The sequence below is a fragment of the Bos mutus genome, chromosome 28, assembly GCF_027580195.1.
Source record: "Bos mutus isolate GX-2022 chromosome 28, NWIPB_WYAK_1.1, whole genome shotgun sequence".
Taxonomy (NCBI): Eukaryota; Metazoa; Chordata; class Mammalia; order Artiodactyla; family Bovidae; genus Bos; species Bos mutus.
In genome coordinates, this window is record NC_091644.1 from 15,451,372 (window position 1) to 15,464,212 (window position 12,841).

At 35.4% G+C, this 12,841-nt stretch overlaps 1 protein-coding gene across 4 annotated transcripts in view; it reads right to left on the reverse strand.

Annotated features, from left to right (window-relative positions):
• ADK (adenosine kinase) overlaps nt 1–12,841 on the reverse strand; it is a 549,091-nt gene that overhangs the window by 359,476 nt on the left and 176,774 nt on the right. For all 4 annotated transcript variants that reach the window (XM_070364706.1, XM_070364703.1, XM_070364705.1 and 1 more), the window contains exon 4: nt 11,170–11,248. In XM_070364706.1, coding sequence (XP_070220807.1) covers nt 11,170–11,248 — 79 coding nt within the window. The remainder of the gene's footprint in view (nt 1–11,169; nt 11,249–12,841) is intronic.

The window sequence follows — 12,841 nt, forward strand, 5'->3', positions numbered from 1 at the left end:
CTTAATTTTTTCAATTGCAAGGAGAAATTCACAATATAAAGAGTCAACTTTATTTTGTAAGATTCAAGTTAAAATTATTAAAATAGGCACTAAAAGAAACCTTCTTTTTAGGGACATAAAAGTTTGACAAGATTCTGTGTTGCATCACCATCTGCCACATTCTGCTCTGATATTTATAAATATAGTTGTGCTATTGATGTTTCTACAACTGCTCCAGGTGTAAGGCATTAGAAGGGAGAACTCTCTTTGATCACTCCAATGTCATTTCTTCTCTTTAGATCTAAGCAGTCTAGACTGTTCCCAGATTCCCAGAGATATATCTACTAAAATGCCTTTTAATCTCTAAATAGTTTATTCCAGTGAAATTGGTCAGAAAATGAAATAATCAGAATACTATTTATTCATATAGGAAAGCCACATAGACTTGTTTCTTTAAAAGAAAAAAAAGTCTACAAAAATAAAGATGAGGATCTCGATTTTCATCAATTTTTATTTCTAAACGCTGTTGTTACTAAAACACAAGCCCGTGTGCCCAACACACACTGAGTCCAAACAATACTAAATGTCAGAATGTGGAACAAAGAAAGGTTTACTGAGGGCCATGCAAAGAGATGGGTGCTTCATGCCTTAAAAACCCAAACTCAGGATTTCTCTGCTGGTCCAGTGGTTAAGAGTCCGCCTGCCAGTGCAGGAGACCCTGGATCAACCCCTAGTCGAAAAGATCCCACGTGCACTGGTGCAACACAGCCTGCACTCTAGAGCCGGTGAGCTGCAGTTACCGAAATCCGAAACCCACACCCATGCTCCACAACGAGAGAAGTTACTGCAAGAGAAGTCTGCACACTGCAACAAGAGAAAGCCCACATGCAGGAATGAAGATGTAGCACAGCCAAAAATAAATATAAATAAACAATTTTTAAAAATAAAACAAAAAAACCCCAAAACCCAAACTCCCCAAAAGCTTTCAGCAAAGCCCTTTTCTATGAAAAGTGAGGAAGAGTTTAGGTTAGTCCTAAACTTCTTGGTAGTAGGTCATGGTCAGGTAATGACATTCTTTTAAATCTCCACCAAAGAAACATTATTCTATGTTTTGACAAGAAAGGACCAGACCCCAAGGCACAACTTTGACCCTCTGAGATCAGGTCCTGGCTAAGAGGCGGCAGCTCTCAGTTGGTGGCTCCCTCAGGGCAGGGTTGTCAAACCCTGCCCAGCTGACATCACTGGGAGAGACAGGTGCCCAGGACCCAACTGGCCCTCAGGCTCCACAGGCCACCCACACAGAAGAGGCAGGTTCTGTAAACTGTTACATAGGCAGATGGCAGCTCCCATTAGGTGGCAGAGGCAGAGACTGGGGAGAGGTTCACTGCCGCCTCAAGGCCTGCGCCCGGCCAGTAGTGGAGCCCTGCAGGACAGAGCCTTCAGCCTGTTCCCTGGGCACCCCAGCTCACTCACTGACCTGATGCTGGATGAGCTAAAGAGCCCTGGGGAGAGGGCCAGGGTAAACTCTTATCGTACTCTCTGACTGGGGACCACCACTCTGTTGATCATAAGGTGAATGGGCCCACTAATGGTCCCTCAGTGATAGTTAATCACCTGGGGGAGGGAACCACTGCAGCACTGACCAGTGGGTGAACAGGACCACTAACAGTTCAAGGTAACCACAGCCTGGTAACAACATGCCAGGAAAACCTGCTGTGTGTTAAGGGCTGTGCATAGCTGTGCTCTATTATGCTATGACCTAATTGGAAATGTTACAAGGTTCTTAAAATACCAAGCCTACAATTCTGGGTTGAACATGTTTCTATTCAATCCAATATTAACTGTAAACTTTATAAAAAATGTTTTTAGGTATTCAATATATAAAGAGTTTGGGAAAGCTTTAAAACAATTCTGAAAAGTGAAAGATTAAGTGATATTTGTATGAAAAAAAATGTACCCTTCCTAATACACACCCCTCATAGTCATACTGTATAAAACATAAAAATACTGAGAGAAAAAAGATTTCTCTCAAAAATTAAAACACACACACACAGCTTGGTTAAAATTTCAATACAAAGGCTTAACTAACTGGGAGAAAGATGAGAAATACAAAGACTAAAAAGTCAATAATCAGAAAACCATGTGAAGAACTAGAAGGATATAAGAATTCAAGAAAAGATCAAGCGAAATGTTTAATGCTTATGTGAAGAAGAGAATCAAATCTATCACTGATGGATTTATATCTATGATTAAGGAAGAAAATTTATAATCAGAAACATATTATACTTTCTAAAGAAAAATGTAGGAGAGAGGGCTATTTGACAAGGAACATATAGAAATTTAGTAGTTTTCAATAAATGATTTAAACTACAGCAAAGAAAGAAGCACTATTTGATGCCCAAGATCTTTGCTTCAAATGAGAAAGAAAAATATATTTAGGAAAATGACAGTTATTAAAGTAATAAGAAAATGATTACCCTTTATTATTGAAGAAAGAATTATAAAAATCCATATAGCCTTAACATTTCAGGGGATGAAAGAGAGAATTAATTGATTCCAAAGACATTATATTCCAGGTAACAAAGACTGAGAAGGCACTTAAAATCCTGACTAGATACCCAGAATATATCCAAAATGACAAAATTTTAACAAGTATAGAACATTAGAAAAATCAGTAAATCAATTTGTGAGAGCACTTCCCTAGTGGTACAGTGGATAAAAATCCGCCTGCCAATGCAGGGGACATGGGTTCGATCCCTAGTCTGGGAAGATTCCATATCCTGTAGAGCAGCTAAGCCCATGTGCCACAACCACCAAGCCCACAGTCTAGAGAACCTCAATTTCTGAAGCTGCAAGCCACAACTAATGAAGCCCATGAACCTAGAACCTGTGCTCCAACAACAAGAGAAGTTACTGCAATGAGGAGCCCTCGCACTGCAACAAAGAGCAGCCCCTGCTTACTGCCATCGGAGAAAGCCTGCGCTCAGCAACAGACACCCAGTGCAACCAAACATAAAAAATAAACAATCTTTAAAAAATGTACAGGAAGCTTAAAAACAGTGGATTTATATAACTTAAAAACCATACAGGAATACCACATGTATCTGGTCATCAGACTTCTGAAAAATTCAGTAAGTCCGAAAAAATATGAACTGTCAAGAAGCAAAAAGATATCCAAACAAGAAAAACTGCTGTCCCTAAGAAGCATGAAAGAAAGAGCTGGTTTACTCAGAGCTGTATTTAAAATGATGGCTACTTGATTCTCTGACAACCTCCAACTCTTCCCAAATTGAAGCAGACTGTAAGAAGTAGACAACATGTGAAGTGCAGCATACGAACAAGTCAAAACTAAAGTTCACTAAGGAGGAGAGAAAAATCTCCAGTAAGGAGAGCAATCAGATGTTTCCAGTTAGAACATCTGAGTTCTAGTGCTGACCTGCTTTGTTAACCACTATGACATTTTATCTATGTTATTTAATTAGAATCTTATCATTAAAACAGAAACCACATGTTTTTTTCTGTCTCATAGGCTGTCTTGAGGATCTAAAGGTTGAGCAAGTATACAACACTGGTATACAATAAAGATTGCAAAGAAACAATAGTTTACAAAAACCAATAGCTCCAGTATAAGAACAGAAATCAATAGACCATTGGCCTTAACAGTGACCAACTTTTTAGAATTCCAGCCCAGGAACAAATATATCAGACTTTTATATATGTAAATATATGTATTTTATATATATGTATATTTACTATATACATATATATACACATATATATGTATGTATATATATATACATATGTATATATATACGTATGTATATAATGGCAAAACAATAATTAGGGAGCAATTGATGAGACAGGCAGCTCCAAACTCTAAGAAGTATTAGGGGAAAAAAACAACCATCAAGAATACCAAGATATTATGTATTATAGGAATCACAGAAAAGAGGAAAGAGCAGAAGAAAATAACTGAAGACATAATGGTCAAAAACATCCTAAATTGATGAAATACATGCACCTATACATCAAAGAAGCTCAACAATGAAAGAGATCCGTACCAAGATTTGACTAAACTATCAAAAGACAAAGAATCTTAAAAGCAGAGAGAGGCAATTTGTCAAGAATAAAGGGTCCTCAATAATTGTAAAAGCTGATTTCTCATCAGAAACCATGGAGACTAGAAGGCAATGATACGACATATTTCAAGTAATGAACTGTCAACCAAGAATTCTACACAGAGCTAAACTATCCTTTAAGCGTAAAGCACAGTGCGCTCCCTGGGGGCCTGCTGGTTACGATTCCAGGCTTTCACTGTTGTGGCCCAGTTTCAATCCCTGATCAGGGAACTAAGGTCCCTCAAGCCACATGGTGCAACTAATAACTAAATAAATAAGAATAAAGGATAAATTAAGACATTCACAGATTAAAAACCAAAGTGGAAAGAAGCTGCTGATAGTAGACCTGCCCTATAAGAAATGCTGAAAGGAGTCATTCACACTGAAGTAAAAGCACATCAGGTAGTATTGGGTTGTCCAAAAAGTTTGCTCATGTTCTTCTGTAAGATGTTATGGAAATAACATACAACAATAACTTAAAAAAACATATCAAGAAATAAAAAAAAATGATGAAGGTAATTACACAGGCAAATATAAAAACCAGTATTACTATACTTTTGGTCTGCAACTCCTCCTATAGGATTTAAAAGGTAAGTGAATTAAATAGTGACTATAAATCTATGTTAACGAGCACACAATGTATAAAGATATAATCAGTGACAATAATGTAAAGATGGAGGATAGAGATATAAAGGGGCAAAGTGTTCATACTATTGAAACTAAGTTGATACTATTTAAACTAGGTTGTTATAAGTTTAGAATGAAACTCTAATTCCCCAAAGTAACCACCAAGGAAATAACTAAAACAAATATAGAAAAGGAAAGAAGATGGGAATCAAAATGGTACACTACCAAAAAAGATACATAACAAATGAGGACTTGTCCTGAACTGTCTTTCCAAAATTCATATGTTGAAGCCCTAACCTCCAAGATTTCAAAATGCAACTGTACTTGGAGGTTAGGGCTTTAAAGATGTCATTAAGTTAAAATGAGACATTTATTATAGGCCCTAATCTGCAAGGAGATCGAACCAGTCCATCCTAAAGGAGATCAGTGCTGGGTGTTCATTGGAAGGACTGATGTTGAAGCTGAAACTCCAATACTCTGGCCACCTGATGCGAAGAGTTGACTCATTGGAAAAGACCCTGATGCTGGGAAAGACTGAGGGCAGGAGGAGAAGGGGACAACAGAGGATGAGATGGTTGGATGGCATCACCGACTTGATGGACATGGGTTTGGGTAGACTCCGGGAGTTGGTGATGGACAGGGAGGCCTGGCGTGCTGCGGATCATGGGGTCGCAAAGAGTTGGACACGACTGAGCAACTGAACTGAACTGAATCTAATCTGACTAGTGTCTTTTTGTAAGAATTAATAGAAACACACAGAGACACAAGGGGTATGCACAGAGGGGCAAATATGTGAAAAGGCAGCAAGAGAAGAAAGGACCCAAAAGAAACCAAGGAGCCAACACCTTGACCTTAAACTTCTAAGCTTCCCTGATCTGTGAGAAAGTTAAATTCTTTTTTTAAGCTGCCCAATCCATGATGTTATTATGGCAGCCAGAGCAAACCACCATAGTATTTAATTGAAATTGTATACTTTTCTTAACTCTTTATTAGATATTTAAATTTTAATAGGCCATACTGTATATTCTTAATGTACATAAATGTAAGATTTTTAAAAAGAAGAGTTAAGTATACTTGAATTGAACAGATATTAACAAAATTTAGAAAAAAATTACAATAACCTGTTCCATTTTGTCCCATAAAACAAAAGAATATTTCAAATTTCTGTTTCCAATAATACTTCTCTGAACTGATTCAAAAACCATTAGAACATCTCCTTTAATGTGTGATAAAACTGGGTACAGTTAAATGTAAATTTCACTCTGACTTACAGCTCTACTGTTATCAAGGCCACATTCGTGATGTCCATCCAACATGATGACATGAAACTAAATATTCTTTGAACAAAAGCATCTGAACATGTAATACTTTAGATTTTACTTATTAGCAATAACAGACATTGAGATGTATAAGAATCCATTTCTAGCTCTGCAAAATATTTATCTACCTTGAATCTAAATGCTTGTTTTAGCATTCCAAATGTTTATTCAATCATATCCTTTGCATCGATAGATTCATTACATATACTATCCATGCCTAAGATGAACATTATTTCAAAACACTTCAAAACACAATGGTCATTGCAGTTTGGGCTGTCAAGCTGGATTCCAAGTAAGTCACAGTTTTAGTAAAGTCATTGAGAAAGTCCTATTTAAGCTAGCTGCCCTTTCAAAGTGACCTTCTATCCCTCTTGAGATAAAAAGCAGTCCTATCACACAACAATGAGTCATTTGTCTGTTGTATGAGTTTTTCTTAGCCTCTTTATGGCCTCTTCAAGTATCATCAAACACTTGTGGAGAAATGGCATATAAATTTTTGTTTTACTGTAATCTTTCTCTGCATTCTCTTCAATGTACATCAGACAAGGACATTCTTCTTGTATCACATCTTTAAAATATTATACTGCAGGACATATTTTCTAGGTCCAGCAATAATTATAGCCATCTTTTAGGCACATGTTCAAGGAGGCAATCCTCTTCCATTTTTTTAAAGTCAAAAATCACATTAAGTGCATCGGTACACTTAAAAAAACTGAAAAGTGACCAAACGTCCTCTATGAAAGTACCAATCTCATAGGTAAGCAAATCACATCACTTTTTTGTATACAACATGTGTAGGATATTTAGAAGATAAAATCTTTTTATTTTCATTAGTAAGTTTACAATGAACAGAATCTGTTAAAATTTAAATTTGCACTGTCTGTCAAATATGCAGATAAGAAAAGTCTAAAAAGTATATTTGGGCATGATATCAACAATATTATGATATCTTAATTTGTTTTATGCTGCCTGCAGTTTGATTAAAATCTTCAAAACATGTTTTAACAAATTAAATTATCTAAGAGCTAATGGAAACATTTTCCTGTTGACATGATTTGTCACATCACTTATATCAAAGTGTGATTGCTGATAAGATCTGACAGAATGAGTTCTACATCGTCAAATGTTAACCTTTACTCTCCATAGGACTTTCAGTTCTTCTTTAATAGCTGTGATGATTATTCCAAGTAACTTTGCCTTTCAATGTTTCAGCATATCTTTAATATAGCTACCATGCAAGCTGTTGTTGTTAAACTACTGAATAAGGAGAAATCGACCTAAACCTGGTGTTGTGTGGTGAAATTACCTTAAAGCCCTGGTAGACTTCAAGTACTTTATAAGCAAGCTATACCACAGGACACAGAACAGAAAGGGCCTCCTGACCAAATTAAGATGTTGAAATCATAGATGCATCCATCTAAAATACACACTAAGAAGCAAGGGAAAGTGTTGGAGTAGGTTAATGCTCACGTGCAAACAAGGGTAAGGACCACACCACCTGAATGTTCACACATTATCTGCCTTTAACCTCATCTGACGGATGATAATGGTATAGGTAGGAGAACAGGGCCACAGTTTGAGCAACGGGGCCTAGAGATGGGAGTCCTTGGCAGATATTATAAAACAAGGAAACTAAATCTTAGGAAATAACCTGAGTAGTCATGGCTTTATTTCCCTTTCCGAAGTTATATACCTGTGAGGCCAGAAATAAGGACATAGTAAGTTTCACTAATGAGTGATCTTTCAAGGGCAGGTGTAACTGTCAGCCTAGTATTATATGATCATAATATGGTTTTTCCATCCCTTTCTAGCTGTAAGTAACACTGTTTGTTATAGCATAGCATTTTATTACCTCTTCGGCAGTCTTACAGGTTACAAACTTAGTTGCTATTTATATTTAACAAATCATATCAATATTGCCTGTTTCTCAAGCTACTTGTTTACTACTTATATTTGGCAGTCCAGTGGTTAAGACACTGTGCTTCCACTGCAGGAGACAAGGGTTTGATCCCTGGTTGGAAACTAAGATCCCAAATGGTGCACGGCACGGGCAAGGGAAAAAAAAAAAAACCTGTTTTACCTCAATCTTAAAAGCTATCAGTTTACTATCTATGAATTTCATCTATCTTTATTTTTCCTATCTTTACAGAAGAACTGAATTATTTTCAAAATACCCATTACAAAAGATCACACAGGAAACACATATTACACATGGTATGTACTAACAAAATCTATATAGAATTCAATGGTTTATGAGTACTTTGATGAGGACTGAATTCCTATCATAGAGCTCGGCCCTATTTTAGATCTACAGTTCACAGGACCTGGAAGACATTCAGTTAGCATAGTTACACTAAACTGGTATTTGTTGCCCAGTATTTGTTTCTCAGTCACCTAGAATAATAGAGAAAATGGAAGAGCAATCCAGTTGTTCTCTGAAGTGAAGGAGAACACAAATGGATAAGAAAAGAAGACGAAAGCCCAAAACCAACGAATCAAATGCACTAACAGAAAACAAAGTCTGAAACCTGTCCTGATGGGACATCTCTAGCTAGACTTTTTAAACAGCTTACAGTTCAACCTCATTCATTCATCACATTAGATTCAAGCAAGGCTTTATCAAAACCGTTCACGTTAAGGTTCTAAATACTGTATCAAATTTTACTTAAACTTTAGAAGACACAGCTTATACCAGCTACTACCAAGCACAATGATTAGCACATAGCAGATGCCAATAAATATTTACTTTACATATAAAGCAATCAATTATTTCCATTAATGACTGCCATGGAAAATCTGAAGAATTCTCCTTCTAAAGAAAAGTACTTCTATAGGAACATTTTTCAAACCTCTCTGGCTACCCCAAAGATAAATTATAATTGGGCAATTATGTAGCTGAATCATCAATCAGAAGGAAAGGAAAAGCACTCTCAAAATATTAGGGGAAATAAAAAGCCAAATAACATGTTTAACTGAAGACTAGATTGAAACAGTATTTTTAAGTGGATGAGAGCCACAAATCTGGTTGTTCTGTCCATGGATGCGTAAGTTTAGTCTGTTAACTAAGTAAAATGGGGGGAGGGGGAGAAGCCCTGCAACTCTGGTGGTTTCCAAACTTTCCCTTAAAAAGCAGTATAACTTTTTAACATGTTCATTATCTCATTAATCCTTATGACTTTCATTTGAGATATGCATTAAACTCCACATTTACAGATGAAAGGCTCATAAAAGTTGCTCATGGTTTCACAGCCAGTAAAGCAACAAAGTTTGAACTCAAACCCAGTTTAATGGATTCCCATAGCCACAAGAGCAAGCCTACGTTCTTGTTGCCTCAGTGATTGTTAAATAAGCAAAGGAAATATAAAACTTGAATAAAGTTGATACTACACCCTACAGAAGCATTTCTAGAATCTATTTTTCAATTTATTTTTAAAAACGGTAAAACAGACATACACAAAATTTATCTTTTTAAATAATTTTTAAGCATACAGTGCAATGGCATTAGATATATTCACACTGTTGTACAACCACACTATTCACCTCTAAACTCTTCATCTTGTAAAACTGAAACTCTATGCCCAGTAAGCAATAACTCTTCATTTCCTCTTCCTATAACCCCTAGAAACTACGTTCTACTTACCATCTCTATGCATTTGACTAATTTGGGTACCTTATATAGGTGGAATCATCAATATTAATACTCCTGTGACTAAGTTATTTCACATACTGTATACACTCAAGATTCATTCATATTATAGTATGTGTCAGAATTTCCTTACTTTTTAAGACTGAAAAATATACCACTGTATGCATGCACCACATTCTGTTTAGCCATTCATTCATTCACTAAAGGACATGTGGGTTGCTTCCACTTTTTAGCTATTGTGAATAATTCTGTCATGAACACACATGTACATATATGTCAATACCCTGCTTTTAATTCTTTTGGGTATATAACCTGTCTCAGTGTGCTCTGCCTGATGTAACAAAATATCATAGACCAGATGGCCTGAACAATAGAAAACTTTTTCTGGAGGCTTGGAAATCTAAGATTAAGATACAGTTGATGTGGCAGCCTGAGAAGACTAATAAAAACACCTAAGTACAAAAAGTAAACTGTCTTTTTTCTGTTAACCTGAAATCACAAAATGACTACTGGAATGTTAAACAAACAAACAAACAAAATCCACTGATAAACACAAAAGATCTCATCTCCTCAGGCCACTGAACACAGTATTTTACAACCTAAAATATTTTAACACTTTAAATGATCAAATGATTAAATTTGAGCTTTGACAGTATGCAGGATAACTACAGTAAATATCTAAATTTAATAAAAGTTCAATCTTTGACAATTCTCCACTTCTTCAGCCCATAATTAAAATTGCAAGGGAAAGCATTAATCAATTAAAAAAAAAATCAAAATGACCTGAATCCATGAGAGTTAACACTTGTGACTGCAGTTAGAGGGATTCTGAGCTAGTTTACAAATCGCAGAGGTAAGAACAGAGATTTATAAAGCTCTTCCTGTTCTTCATAATTGGAACTTTAAATAGAACACTAACATTACCACTTAAAATTAGGTTACACTGGTAACTTGAAAGAGTACATGTCAAAATAAGTTTGTCCAGTTACCCACTGGAAGATGTATATAGATACAGACACAGATGCATAAACTTATACATAAATATACACAAATATATAGATATATATGTATTTATATATACTACAAGAAAACTTATAGTATCCATAAGAACATCCATTCTAAGAACTATAAGAAAGCCATCAAGTTTAATTATATTAAAAAAACTAAGAACTTTGGCAGAGTAAAAGATGTGAAAAGTCATTAAAGTATAAATGACAAATAAAAAATACTTCCAATTCCAAAAAAGGAATACTATTTATAAAATATGCAGACCTTCTACAAATCAATAACATGAAACATGATAAAATATAACCAAAGGATTCCACAAGTAATTAAGAAATATATACAAACAATAAACATTTAAAACCAACAAAAATATTCTATAGCAAACATATAGATTAAAATACTTATGAACAATGACCAAAAGTATCAAATCATTTTAAGCCAATTTCTTTTACCACCTTTAAAATAATCAACTAACCTGGGCCACTTTAATTGAATTCTGGGTAGAGCCACCAGCATGATATTCAACTTTGAATTTTTTTACAAGTTCATCAAACCTAGAAGGAAATCACAGTAGAAAAAAGTTAGCATTTGTCAGTTGTCACAATGCAAATTTTTCTGATTAGAAGCTCATTAAATTACATTTAGTGAAATTTTTGAATTACATAATTATGTTGAATAAATGAATTAAAATGCTATATGAAAACAACTTTCCTAAATTTCCATACTTAACTAATTGTTTTCCACAAGTGTACAATTATGAGACTTTAAAATACATAGGGTGACCATAATTAGACATTAAAAACAAGGTAAAAATAAGAATTTGTAAGTTATTAAATATTTATAAGCAATGAATATTTTCCTACTTTAAATGAACTCTAAAATTCTTACAAATGTATGCCCTAATAAGTTCAAAAATTTTAAATATCATAAAGGCTACTGTTTTAAAACTTAAAGAATTACAAAACTACATGGAGTTGCATGATTCTTAGGAAAATTGCTTGGTGACAGTTTCTGTATCTGCCAAATAGAGAGGGAGAGAGAGATGATCTAAAGCTTTCATACTTCATTACTTTGGCATCTGATAAAGGAAGATATATATACTAACTACACATAGTACTTTTCATACAAGGTGATGCCTGTAAATCCCTAGTATTACACTCAAAGGGCTAAGTAAACTGATTAAAATGTCTCAAATTACATGGTGTTTAATAATCTAGATGACAAGTCAATATTCCCTACTACACATTTCTAACATGTTGGATGCTGTGGGAGATAACCAAAGGGCATAGGCATAAACTTTATTTTAAAGGATTTATATGTTTTGGAGGGACAAGGATGAATATGCATGAAAAAAGAGAAAATTTAAAAATACCAAGTTATCCACAAACAAAATGTATGCAATACAGACAGCAAGGGTTACAGAAGATCAAAGAAGAGAGACTGGGATATGAATACAGTATTCAGGAAAGATACCGGTCCTAGTGCTATTTTCACAACTTTAAAATTTTAAGCTCAGAAGGAGGTTTTTTACTCAAATGAAACCTTTCACACAACTTCAAAATGCAAAAAGGGATAAATACAGAGATGGTTACATTAGGAATAGGGAAAACAGAGTTACTATACCCACTTCTATACTTCCAATTGCCTTCAAATCCCATCTATAAAACCCTGAGATGTCAATAAACACAACTGGCAAAGCCCAAACTGTGGACAAGGTGGCTCGGTGGTAAAGAATCCACCTGACAATGCAGGAGACACAGGAGATGCATGTTCGATCCCTGGGTGAGGAAGGGATTTCTTACCTATAAGAAATGGCAACTCACTCCAGTATTCTAGCCTGGGAAATTCCATGGAGAGAGGAGGCTGGTGGTCACAGGAGCCAGACGTGAGGAGCACACACTAGAAAGTTTTCACAACAGTACCTGTATACCTCTAAGAAGAACTTACAAAAAACAATCTTAAAGACCCAGATAAGCACAATAGTGTGCTCACTGATCTAGAGCCAGACATCCTGGAGTGCCAAGTCAAGTGGGCCTTAGGAAGCATCATTACAAACAAAGCTAGTGGAGGTGACAGAATTCCAGCTAAGCTATTTCAAATCCTAAAAGATGATGGTGTTAAAGTGCTGCAGTCAAAATGCCAGAAAA